Source organism: Gadus morhua, chromosome 16 (assembly GCF_902167405.1).
Source record: "Gadus morhua chromosome 16, gadMor3.0, whole genome shotgun sequence".
NCBI classification, from domain to species: Eukaryota; Metazoa; Chordata; class Actinopteri; order Gadiformes; family Gadidae; genus Gadus; species Gadus morhua.
In genome coordinates, this window is record NC_044063.1 from 8,649,848 (window position 1) to 8,663,358 (window position 13,511).

General features: G+C 42.1%; 2 protein-coding genes across 4 annotated transcripts in view; both read right to left on the bottom strand.

Moving 5' to 3' along the window:
* Positions 1–6,698, bottom strand: part of zgc:85932 (CysPc and EFh_PEF_CAPN13_14 domain-containing protein) — a 15,866-nt gene extending 9,168 nt beyond the window's left edge. Inside the window, exons 1-4 of one of the 2 annotated variants that reach the window (XR_003979840.1) lie at positions 6,214–6,698; positions 1,945–2,020; positions 1,168–1,286; positions 493–626 (exon numbers count right to left, since the gene is read on the bottom strand). Coding sequence is in view for 1 of the 2 variants with exons in the window: in XM_030380282.1 (XP_030236142.1) it covers positions 493–626; positions 1,168–1,286; positions 1,945–2,020; positions 6,214–6,447 (563 nt within the window). In the remaining variant the exon portion in view is untranslated. The remainder of the gene's footprint in view (positions 1–492; positions 627–1,167; positions 1,287–1,944; positions 2,021–6,213) is intronic. The other variant, XM_030380282.1, reaches the window with a different exon arrangement.
* Positions 6,699–7,151: 453 nt separating this feature from the next.
* eif3k (eukaryotic translation initiation factor 3, subunit K) lies at positions 7,152–13,252 on the bottom strand. 2 transcript variants are annotated; one of them, XM_030380298.1, is made up of 8 exons: positions 13,047–13,252; positions 12,508–12,606; positions 11,788–11,908; positions 10,049–10,123; positions 9,733–9,799; positions 9,486–9,563; positions 8,875–9,000; positions 7,152–7,303 (listed from the first exon to the last, which is right to left on the bottom strand). In XM_030380298.1, the coding sequence occupies exons 1-8, from the start codon at positions 13,106–13,108 to the stop codon at positions 7,272–7,274; spliced, it is 660 nt and encodes a 219-aa protein (XP_030236158.1). In that variant the 5' UTR covers positions 13,109–13,252; the 3' UTR covers positions 7,152–7,271. The 2 variants fall into 2 exon arrangements, with proteins under 2 accessions (XP_030236158.1, XP_030236157.1); XM_030380297.1 differs by having other exon boundaries at positions 10,049–10,126.
* Positions 13,253–13,511: the final 259 nt, after the last annotated feature.

The window sequence follows — 13,511 nt, forward strand, 5'->3', positions numbered from 1 at the left end:
GGTGGAGGAGGGACACTTGGTTTGTCTGCGTAGTAGACTTGGTGGATTGTAAGCTCTGATTGTTCTCAGCCTCACTGAAGGTGGAGGCCCTCCATCTTGGACTCCCACACAATAACACCCCCCAACACACACACACCTTGACCTGAATCTTAATGAAGGGTCTCCTCTTAAACTAATTATTTTGTAATGCTAGAGACCATAGCATGCACTATAGGAACAACGTAACCTCGGTAACACCTGTATGTTCACCACAAAAAGTAACATGCCTCTCTACAGCCCCAGGCCGGCCAGACAAAAGAACAAACGGGCCAGAGGAGTTTTTAACTGTCGGGACAATTATCTAATATCTAATCATCTACATCATCTGTGACGTTACGCAATGCTCCTCTCCACCCAGAGTGCATGGACAGGAGACATTGTTGAAGAGAGAGAGAGAGAGAGAGAGAGAGAGAGAGAGGGGGAGAGAGAGAGAGAGAGAGAGAGAGTGCCTACTTGGCGTAGGCCTTCTCCAGCAGACAGCTCCAGAACTCGTTTCTGTTGGGAGAGCGGAGGTAGTACAGCTGACCGTTCTGTGTGGGCAGGAGGTCATCCACCCTCACCTCCTCCCACTTCCCATACTGCCAGAACTACAGGGGAGAGAGACACAGACCCACAACAGGAGAGAGAGAGAGAGAGAGAGAGAGAGAGAGAGAGAGAGAGAGAGAGAGAGAGAGAGAGAGAGAGAGAGAGAGAGAGAGAGAGAGAGAGAGAGAGAGAGAGAGAGAGAGAGAGAGAGAGAGAGAGAGAGAGAGAGAGTGAGACAGAGAGAGAGAGAAAGAGAGAGAGGGAGGAAGAGAGAGAGGGAGGAAGAGAGAGAGGGAGAGAAAGATAGAGGGAGAGATAAAAAGGGAGGAAGAAATAAAGAGGGAGGGAGAGAGAAAGGTAACAATGGAGCATGGGAGGGAGACACACACACACACACACACACACACAGAGAAACAGAGAGAAACAGTGAATGACTTAACAATACAGCACAAAATATAGCCCATCTTTCTTTTATTTATTCTTTGTACGGTTTTAGCAAAAGGTTAGTCTCTCTAACCATAACCCAGACATGGTAACTAACGACTCAGACACTATCAGACCCAGGTCTGGTTTGAGTGACGGCGGGCCGGACCAGGCACTGACCCTGAAGTAGAAGCTGCCATCGTATCCGTTCTGGAAGCCCTGGCCCGGAGGCACCACCCTCTTCAGTAGGGAGCGGTGCATGGAGAGGGAGGCCAGGGCCGACAGGAACCAGCAGTCCCCTGCAAAGGGTCAAAGGGCCCGTCAGGAGGAGCAACAAGTTCCCATGCAAGGATCCTTATATTATTATGAATTTTATAATGCATAACAATACTGATTAAAAGGTGCTGTAGCTCTAGGTGAGTGTTTAGAAGGACCTTTTTTTGGTTGTTTAGTTTTAATCTTTTAATCCTTTCTGTTCTCTTTACAACTTTACAATATTAATCTACAGCTATGCAGATATTCTACCAAAGAGAAAATAATTTGCGTTAATGGGCAAAGCTTTCAAAAGTAGATTTCAAATAAGAGCATTTCAGACCTGTACATCATTGTAAGCCTAGTTTCCTAGAGCTGGCCGAGTCTGTGAATCACCGATTACGGGCTCACAGATCCTTGCCTTCGGGAACATTATTGGTCCAAACAATTTGAAGCGAGAGAAAGTGAATCACCGAATTGAACCAGATCTGAGCTGGTCTGCCATCAGACTTCAAATCAGATTCATATCCAAAGTCTACATGGGTGAGGCAAGTACAGGATCAAATATAAAGGGGTTGTACTGTGGATCAGATGATCCCATCTCCTGGTGGCTGGGGGTATGAGAATCCCTGTTAGGTTGCGTTACTCTGCTCTGTAACGGTTCTCCCAGGAAAGGCGTTGCACCGCGTTCGTAGTCCTACTCACCCAGATTCCCTTGGCACACATCCATGCGTGTGGCTCCGTCCACGATGAACTGAGGAGGAGATGATTTACACAGCTCCTACAGAAAGGTAGGAGTGGGAGACAGAGACAGAGGGAGAGAGAGAGATGTTTTCAAACCTGTTTTTATTCTTGACTGAATAACATGTTCTAGACCAATACACCAAGATCTATGAATCAGTGAGATCTATGGTTCAGTCTTATGTGTGTTATGTTATTCTGAGATTGGCTGTAAGTAACCCCTATTCGATCAATACAGTTAAGTCTAGAAGAGACACAGAGGGAGACAGAGAGAGAAAAGAGTGAGGGAAAAGGTAAAGTCACACCTGGTGGTTCACTCACACCTGGTGGTGAAATAGGGGAGAGATAGATGTGGGACATCTAACTGGGATTAAGGACAAATGTGGGTTTAAGGAAGAAAGATGTTGGACCGAAAGGAAAACAGGGAAATTCAGACAAATACATCACACAGAGACTTAAAGAATAAGAGAGAAGGAATACAGACAGAGTGAGGGATTTTGTCCTTTGCTTGTTGCATAAAACATTTGTTCAGCTAATTAACTGCTGACAGAAATTAAATGAAGGAAGACAAAAAGAAGGCTGACAATGAGACATTTTTATGAAATGTTTGTTTCATTCATATTTTTTTTAATTCATGGCATGAAATGATGCGCCTTTTGCATGTGATATAAAGGCTAGAGGCTTATATTACTAAGATAACTATGCAGAATTCAACACAATTAAATTTATAATACTTCTGTCAGAATGTCATTCTTAACATTGCGATTACAGGCACATTGTTTGGACGATAAACACTCTTATTTAATAAATGTTTTATTATATCCTGTCCTGTTTCTTTGGCTCTGCTCTGTTCAGTATACTCTTCCGTGATGCCTGCTTTCCTTCTGGGATTAGTAAATGAGAGTAATTTATCTTAATTTAAGTACTGCACGTAGTAATTGAAGACATGGTGTCAGCTGGCAGCTTGTTTTTAATAACTACTCGCGTTTGAAACATCATGTTTCAGTTCTTAAGTGCTTATGCTACTACATCCATAACACACAACCACTGTATCCCGATAAGTCAATAACTTTTAATCGTGACCAAATAATAAAACCAGTAATAAATCAGCGTGGTAAATTAGTGCCAGCCCTGCCTTGCTCCAATAGCGTCTGATTACAGGTTAATATTTAATAACTGTTAGCCTGCCAAAAACATTGTAATCAGTGTCTGACAGTGTCTGTCTTTACTTAAATGTTTGTGTGTTTTACACTCTGAAGCTGAATCCTGTTTGTGCTTTCAGAGGCCAAGCGAACACCTTGACCTTTGGTGCATTTGAACTTCTGGAAGAGTTATAGAGGCCGAATCAGCAGGTACAAATACCTAAACCGAGCCACAACAAGTCGAAGATCTGAAACATAGATGTTTTGGGACAGGATTCTGGCGTTCAGGAGAGTTAAGAAAGACAAGTAGTACCAGACCTAAACGCCTTCATTAGGTCGGTAGCAGGTTGATGGTTAATAGTTCATAGCATCAATACTGAGTGGCACACAGCATGTGTTGTAAAGGAAATACTTATCAGCCGTACCAACATCCATAACCATTAAACCATGGATGTTCCCCAAGGAACAGAACGAGAGACCGAGAGACAGAGAGACACAGAGAGAGAAAGACAGATAGGGTGTAACAGAGAGAGAGAGAGAGAGAGAGAGAGAGAGAGAGAGAGAGAGAGAGAGAGAGAGAGAGAGAGAGAGAGAGAGAGAGAGAGAGAGAGAGAGAGAGAGAAAGAGAAAGAGAGAGAGAGAGAGTCAAAGAGAGAGCCTGGGGGTGGATCATCTACAGCTTTGTGTTTAAGGGTAATGTCAGTAAACAGAACCCGTTCAGCAGGATATCAGTTGAGCACATTCAAGCGGTCCCAGAATGAAAATGAAGGCCCGCTCAAACAACACAAAAGACAACCCAAATACAAATCACTGTATTTGGGAGCGTTCATGGACAGAGCTATACAATGGTAGAAGAATCACGGTAAATATCTGTGAAGTTCCCTGCAAATACATTATTGAATCTGTATCTTTAATCATCAATTAATATCGTATTTTTTTTATGGACATTTCATGATTGTAAAATAAGGGTCACATCTTTCTAATATGTTTTGATAGGTATATTTTGATGTGATTTAAAAGTAGTAATGTACACATCTATTCATAATTTTTGGGCTGGATATAGTTTCTTAATCTATTAAAGCTATTGTATCTTCAGGCAACATCTACTCATTAAATGTTATTGTATTCAGTGATTTCGTTGTTACAAATCTGCAGAGCCGGACAGTAACGGAGTACATTTACTTGAGTACAGTACTTAAGCACAATTTGAGGGATCTGTACTTTACTCGAGTATCATTTTTGGGGAGTACTCATGACTTTACTCTGCAAATATTGTACTCTTTACTCCTCTACATTTCTATCCATAACCGTAGGTACCCGTTACTTCTTCTGAAAAATAAAAAATAAAAGGAGAAAAGAAAAATCTCGGAAACCCTCAATTTGTTGTTTTGTTTCCCTCTCAAACGTGATTGGATTGTGCAGGCGCCACTGATTAGGACAGCCTTCAGCCTATTAGCAATCACCTTCGCTTTCCACCAAAGTCAACTCAATGGCCAGAATTAGATGAGACGATTGTTGATTTGATTGATGAAAAAACAGAGAACCTCACACACACATAGAATTGTTAGCTGAATTTTCTTTTCTGATATTACATATTTATGTAGGCTGAGCAATTGTTTTTATGTTCTTGAGTATACTGTTATACTGTTATACTAGTGTATACTATCGTGCTATTGCCTTGTGGGCAAATGAGAAATGTTAAATAAAGCAACATGGTAAAAAGATGAAAATGACTCCGTAACTCCATGTAGGACGTTTCTATACATAAATGTAAGCACTGTGGCAGTAGTAATGCAATATTTAGAAAATGTACTCTTGTACTCTTGATACTCAAGTAATTTTAAAAACAAGTACTTCAGTACATTTACTTAAGTAGACATCTGACTGTAGTACTTTTACATTTTTTTTTTAATTTAGCAAGGGGTATCTGTACTTTTACTCAAGTAATGAAGCTGTGTACTCTGTACGCCTCTGCAAATCTGTTATGTTGTCTTCAGTGTTGTGTCTTACAATAGACAGTAGATCATCCAGTAGACAGAACCCATTCAACAGGATCTCCCTAAAGCTAACAGTAGTCTGACTCAGTTGCATATATTAACGCAAACACAATAACAGGGCCCAGCCCTGGAGGATGAACAAGTGGATGTGTCTGAATGATTGTGTTTGCTAAAGGCCTTGGCCCCCAGGGAGGTTTTGTAAAGAGTTTTTTTGGAGAGAGGTCTACATTGTCCTACAGTCATCCTCCCCAAGTGCCAATAAGCACGTGCTAAATTCAATTCAAATAAATGGATCACTATAAAAGCAATAGTTTCGTTTTTCTTGGCTGCTTTTCAGATAAAGCGAGCACATTTAAAATCACTTTGGAATCTGGTCATTTGTGATGTCCTTTGCCATTGGTTATGATATTTAAATTAAATTAAGTCATTTTGACGTATCAAATGATTGACTGTTCTGCACCGATAAAGTAATGCTGCATTAAATTATTAAGGGTCGTAACACTTACACTTTCGTTATTGAGGGAACATTAAGACATAGCTAAGAACCGGGTCAATACGAAGTTCACATCTTCTAATCAGGAGAGACCAGAGGACGAAGAGATCACGGGAGGGAGAGAGAGGGGGAGAGAGAGAGAGAGAGAGAGAGAGAGAGAGAGAGAGAGAGAGAGAGAGAGAGAGAGAGAGAGAGAGAGAGAGAGAGAGAACAACGATATGGATAGAGACCAGAGGAGAGATGTAAAGGGAGCCCAGAGGTGAGAGATAACAACAGAGGAAAGAGATGGAAAGGGAGACAAGAGGAGGGAGAGATGGAGAGACCAGAGGGTTAAGAGACACGTGGAAGGAAAGAGCAATGTGTCTCCTGCTGAGAGCACTACAGGAGACACGATGTCTGCAGGTCCTTAAACAATCTTGAATAGTTAAAACACCCTAACCCAGACCCTACAATAAAAGGTAGGCTACCAAAGTAACTAGTCAGCAGCTTTGTTGTATCGCGTTTCTATATCTAGCTTATTGCACATGAGCAACCTGATTGTTGATTCCTGTTATCTTTGACACTAACACAAAGCAAATCACCAGTGTGTCTATCACTTTACCATGGGCCGCTTCCATTCAACGGACTTGGCCAGCAGCTCTTGTCCAACAGGAAAGGTGTAGTCAATGAAGAGGCCGTCCTGACCCACGGGTTTGACGTTCCCGTTGGTGTCCGGTGGTTGACCGCCAAAGATATCCGACAGCCAGCGTCTGGACTGGGACCCCAGGAGCTCGTCGATGGGCGATTCCAATTCGTCCTCTGTGGTAGGAATCGACCCTTCCGATGAAACACTCATGGCTGCGAAAGTTGATTCTTGCGACCCTAAACTCCGACTTATCAGAGCTGAAATCTCAAGTAAGCGCTTCGTGGTTCTCGTCGCTTTACCTGTGCAGGGAAAGTTAGGCCACTCCCTTATTGGGAGTCGCCGCACACATGTACTCAAAAGTCAATGGCAAATTGGCAATGGCAAGACCGGGATTCCCCACGTTAATGAAATATGCCCGTAGGACCAGAGCCCGTTGTGGGAAGGTAGGCCTAAAGGAAACTTATAACAAGGAAATTGTGCCCAACACGATGACAAAAATAACGCTGGGATTATGCAATACAGGATCTGCCGGAAATAAAATCCTGTTTATACATCCTAGATTTAATACAACGGTTTCACATTAGAAGAGTTCATATGCCTAAGCAATATTTATGATATGCCTGTTAAATGAAATGTATTTATTTCTTTAGTCCCACATCATTTACATTTTTTTGTTCACATAGGCAAAACAAATAACATGGTCATATAGAATTTTCAAATATTTATAATTTATCCAAACTGACTTGCAACTAACAAGACTAGGAATCTAAAAAAGGTTAATCAATGTTTCGAAGTAGATGGTCATCTGTAGAAGGCTCATTTATATTCCCTTTGGATTCATTTCAGAAATTCCACACTATAGTTTTGACATACTCGTCTATAAACACAAAGTAGATCAAACGAGACAAAACCAGGAGGATTGTAAATGATAAATTACATTTATTGGGAAAAGGTGTACTGATAAGAAAAAAAATAGAACCAGGTTTGAAATATGTTCTGTATGAGTGCTGTGTGAGCTGGTATGGGTTTGTCCATCACTGAGATGTGGCCATGATGCTGGAAACACCTGCAAAGAAGACAGAACGGACCAGAGGAAAACAAATGCTGTTAAATATGTCTTTAACATGAAGTGAACCATGTTACACAGGATATAAGCTGGAATTGATGTCCTTTCATATTTGATTATGATGCAACATGTTGCAACATCGGACTGTGAGAAATGGAAATCCATAATTTCGAAACAGTTGTTATGATTAACCCTGCCACTTTACTGGGTGTGTCTCCTTTACCAGTTATCACAAGACAGCCTCAACTTGTCTTGGCTGAGGGATAATGACCAATATTTCACTTCCAAGTCCATAGCTCTTTTCTATTTAACCTGTATTTATTCAGGAAGTCTTAATGAGGCGATACACCTCTTTTGAATCAGAGATCCGATATACATGAAATATATAAAGATTAGCCAGGGATTATGGTTAAACAACAGAAACAGATTAGGGAAGGATCTCAGATTTTGTATTTCCTTTTAGTTCTTTAATTATAACATTATAGAAGGTATGAAGATCTTCACAGAAAAAACATTCAGGTTGAGCCTTGTGTCAGAGCTGCATGAGAGAGCCTAAGCAATAGAGCATAGGTCTGGTGGTGGAGCTGCATGAGGAGGCCTAATAAACACAGAGGTGAGGCCTTAAAGTAAAGCGGCCTGAGAATGCCACACAGGGTGGGGCCACACAGGGTTGTCGTCGTCTGTAACTATAACCTCCATTAGTTCATGATAACTACCACCTAGATCAGGGTTGTTGAACTCTTGATGTTGAAGGCCATAATGACCTCAATTAGCCTGGCTCCGCCCGCCTAAGTACCTCCGCTCAATTTGAATTTCCCTTCAGTACTAGGCCTGCGGTATGTTAGTGGGTTTTCTCCGTCTAAATTTTCTGCGTCCAATCAGCGAAGAGAGGGAGTGTCTGAGAACAATGACGTTAAAGTCAGCTCTCGTTGACGGACATTTTCACGCACTGTGTTTTGTTTGTTTACAGCCTGCCCGCAACGTGATTCCCGGCCAAACGTTAGCGATTGGTTATGGCAGATCCAGAGTGGCACTGGGCAGGTCCAATAGTTTTAAACTTCAACAGTCACCCGCCTTCAATTGAGTCAACGTTTGTCAATTGAGTGGGTCCAGACTCTCTGTACAAATTAAATGAAGTACGAGAGTCTGGTAGGACCAGGCAAGGCCTCAATACTACTTCATATAAATATCCTGACCTGTTTGTGCTTGAAAAAATACAATTGTATACAAAGTTGACGGGCGCATTAGTCATAAATTTCCCCTTCTGCATAAAGTCGGCAGCAAATGACACCCCTATTATATTTTAATCCCTACTTGCCGTGTGCACACTGAGCACGTTGGGTTTCCACCTACTTATGTGAACACTTTTATTAGTCTGAAAATGTTGCAATTTGATTGGTTCTATTCCCACCGTTATCTGACAGGGACATGTCCAAGTTAAAGTAAACGTTATTTTAACCATTCCCCGGAGTTATAAATGGGCCTTCTGTCTAGAGTGCAATCTAGCACCCTCCGAGTTATTTTGGAATACAACAAAAGACTTTCTAAATTTGATATTTGATACTACTTACTCTCAAAGTCAATCTTCTCCACAATGTTCTTGGGCTTGACACTCTCTTCCTGGTTGAAGATGAAGATCTGTCCCTCCTCATCCTCCGTCCACCCGTACTTGTTCATCCAAACCTTCACCTGTGTGTCTGTGGAGGGGGAGGGACACCATCAGATCACAGGCATCAAACTAGCGACCGTTTTAACATTGAAACGTTCAAAGCATTTCCACACACTGTAATGTTTTGCTTGAGGAAAATTAGGATTAAAAGATTATAATTGCACTTAATATTCAGTAGAATTTACTGTGGAACATTAATAAAGCAGTTACTAAGTTGCAAAAGTATGACAATTAATTGTGCAGCCCTACCAAGAATAAAGCATAACTTTGTAATAAAAACATTTGTTTTGGAACACCAAATGTCCCGTTGAGGTTCGCTAAAAACACAGCTTTATAAGCTGCAATGTATGATATGATAATTTGGCATCAAGAACTATTTGTGGGTAACAAAATGAAACAATTGATGGCCACTTTCAGGTCAAAAGAACAAATTCCAAAAGTAAATGGACCCTGCAACTATAGTAACAACTGTGGGTGTATGAATGATTGACCGCACTGGATGGTGTACCCTACCCAGGGGGTCTCCAAGCATCTCTGCCAGTAACCGGTGCTCGATGTTCTGGTACGTGATGCCCACCACGTGGCAGATGACTGGAGAGGAAGAGAAGAGTTTACTTATACCACAGCCTTCTGATTGGTCAATAATATTCCACGGTGAGCTTTTATTTATTTTTAAATGACAGGAAAATGGTCAAATACAACAAGCAACCAGATATTTCCTTGAAAAGGCTCAAAGCACTGCGTTAATGCCTTAACTTACACTTTCTCACAGAGTCCTCAAAGCCAGCAATGCCATCGATGAGCTCTCGGTTCTCCTCCAGACTGGTCTGTGAAACCGCAACCAAACAAAATAAAGCACTGAATAATAATACACACAAGAAACCCACGCTGCGGGAACTCCATGAAAGATATGGCTTGGAAAGAAAAAAATAAAAAAGGGACATAATTCGACTTGAGGCTCATCCTACTAACACCTTTTAGTGCCTTAGGATAAGATAAACTGTTGTTTACTAGCATGTGCGGATATATGCAGAGGTGAGGCTGTGCAATGGCGAGGATGTGCACGTGCAGCGTACCCAGAAGCTCTGGAAGTGGCAGGTCTCCAGCAGGTTCCCCAGGTACAGGATCTGTCTGATGGGGCGTTCCTCTTGCTGCGACACTGTAGTCAAGGAAACAGACACATGGACGCCACCCCAGCCCCCCCTATCCCTCCCCACCCCTACAGTGACTCACTGAGTCACTCAATTTAGTCTATTTCCTTTATTTATTGCTTTCTTATCTTTACCCAACTCTGTATAATGCCTTCTGCAACTGCTGGCAACCTAATTTCCTGAAGGGATTAATAAAGGTTTCACTTATCTTAACCCTAGGCAGCTCCTCAGTTTGCTTTTAGAGCAGACTGACATATTTTTCGGTTATGGATCTGTTCTCCTAGAGAGACGCAAGCATTGACATGTAATCAAAAAGTTAAGCGTTAAAAAGTTCCTCCTATTCACACATTACGTCACGATTAATCCCTGGCACCAATGGTCTCCATACCAGGGTTGGTGGACAGACCAGAAGCAGTGAGATTCCTTTACACCAAACCCTCTTCCTAGGAAAGATACACGAAAACATCAACCCTAAACTTGGACAACAACCTCTTTCCATCCTTAGCTACTTCAACAACCAACAACAGGCTGCCCAGATAGTTCTGTACGGACCAACCTACGGGCCCACCCAGTGGACGCTACCAACTGGTGTCTTGCTCGTGCCATGATGCATTTGGGTGAACACACCCACGTTTGATGTCACTATATGGCATCTTTTGAAATGCCATATAGGAATGGCTACTCAAACCTCTGCTCGTTAAGTACAGGCCCTTTAAAACCACTATAGGTAAGCACTCCTCCCCTTCATTAATTATTTAGAGGGAAGATTTGATTGCCACTCTGTATGACGCGACAGGTTCTGATTGGTTGAAAGTTTGTCCTTTGCCAAAAATAAAAATGCATTACTTAAATGCAAATGAATGCACTATAATTGGACAGCATAATGAATATGCCATCTTTACTTACGTCAAGCTAAGCTACTTCTGATCAGGCTAACGCCTGATTTCCACCGGGGACGTAAGCGCCGCGGAACGGCTGCTCCGCGGTCACCGCTGCTGATCGCTGCCTCTAATCAATGAAACCATTGCGGAGACTGCGGAACGCCTCAGCAGCGTCCCAGGAGTGCCGCACCGCAATCATTCCGTAGCACTTCTATTTTTGACGCGAGCCGTTGCTGAACCGCGTCAATTTCAACAGAGCAGATCGAGCCGGGCATAGCCAAAGCCAGAGAATCCGGTCAATTTTCTAAATTAAAACAATACTCAGCTCATTTAGCCCATTAACACATCAACATTACGTCATGAGCGGTGGAACCAGGTCAGCAGTCAATCAATCAAAGGGTCTCAGAGGGTCGGCAACATGGACGACGAGAGACTGATTGTCGAAGTGGAGCAACATAAAATAATTTATGAAATAAAATCATCCTTTTTATAAGGACAATGTCAGACAGGACAAAGCCTGGCATTTAATTGCAGTAGTTTTGGGGGTGGAAGGTGAGTACGTTAGGTTTAGGATTATCGCGTGATCTTGCGTGAATACGGCTGGCTTGCAAGGCCGCGCTACGGAAATTGACGCAGGGCAGAGTTCGCAGCTGTTCCGCGGCACATACGTCCCCGGTGGAAATCCGGCGTAAAGGCTGACCAGCAGGACGGTGGAATGGAGTCGTCAGAACCAGCCACGTCGTACAGGCGAGGAAGAAAACAACTGCAGCACCAAAAAGATACGTGGGTCTGTTCGATCATGCACTTGCACAGGGTGAAGTCTGTGTGGGGCAGGTTGGTCAGGGCCTTCAGCAGAATCTGGGACGTCACATTGGCCTGGAAGTAGGCTGGGTTGAACTGGTACCTGCAACATGTTTTTTAGTCGTTGAAAAAAAAAAAAACATTCATTATGATGTGCTTTAGAATTAGATGGAAGAATACAATCTGTTGAATCGTTAAAGTGAACAGCACCGTACAAATCCAACAGGAGCGGGTAATAATAAACAAAGAATAAAATGAGAATTTTAGATTAATAGGGCTTGTACATCACAACGTAGCCTTACAATAAGCGTCTCAATTGTTGAAGCAGAGGAAAATTGGAATGTTAGCTATTATAAAAGTAGGTCATTATTCAATTATAAAAGGATTTCTATGGTCATTGTCTTTTAATTAATCTTGAACACATTTGCTGTTATAGGAAGACAGCCATGTTTCAAACTGCCACACAACTACAACTCTAATGGTTCCGCTCAAAATCGCAGAAGACCCCCAGCAAAGATTCCCATGATGCATTCTGATGTACAAGCTCTATATAAAGTGGTGCCGTTTCAATAATAGTGACGCGTTATGTAAGTTAACCGGTCTGTATTGAGCTAAAATTATGAAAACCTAATGGGAAAAAATAAACATTAAAAAAGCTTTTTTAGATCTGTGTCGGACATTTTTCAAGTTTGTGGAACGTACAGTTTGAGGATGGCCAGGTTAGCCTCCAGATCATAGGCGTTCTCCTTAGCTTGGGTCTCCACGTAACGCTCCAAGACAGCGAGGTTCTCTGGGTTGTACCTGCGAATACATTGTCAGACGTCATTATGATACCACAATCATGTGCATCCCTTGTCGATACCCAAGAGACCAACCTTAGAATCATATTGAAGAGAAGCACCGAATATGGCAGAATGTCAATATTATCCATCGATATTGACATCAACTTTATATGAATATCTCAAAATAGATAAAAGCGATGGCCAATCCTTCAAATTAGCGATGCAATACTGCCTGCCTGCCTGCAAAAAACTCGTTGGTTGATTGGCCTTTATGAATGTTATTGTGCCGTACAGCAGGGATATTCGTTGAGGCTAGATTCATTGTAAAAAGACAATAATTTAACATTCAAGATGAGAAGTCGTAGGGAATAATACTAGTGTAGATGCTAACGGGCAGGCTAAGTGCTGCCTAGCCATTGAGCTAACCACTAGATCGCTTATTCTTGTACTCATCCACACCTGTCGATCCCGCGTAGAAGCTTTCCAACATTCGCCCTCATCTGTTCGAAAGACAACGCCATTTGGTCCTAACTTTTGTTTGTGTTTATCGGGTGAAAATCCCAATAATGTCCACACGTGGATGTTAAGTAGACAAGAGAACCGGCGGAGGGAGAACCTGCTTGGACCGGAAAGAGCGAAAACATAAGAGGGGGACTAAATCAGACCCATCGATTAGGATTTAAAACTGAAAACACCAAAACTATTATTTCCTTTTTACGATGTCAAATATTATAAGTGAAATGTGAAATTTAGCTTGAATTACCTCCGGATTTAAACGTCGTATTTAAAGCGAAATATCAACGAAATAACTGGTACAAAGCGTACTTCCGCCGATTAAACTATGGTTCCTAGGCCTAGGCCAGCGAATTTTCGTTCCGAGCGCACCAGCTTTACTTTCACTGTCGCCCCCTATCGTTGAGTATA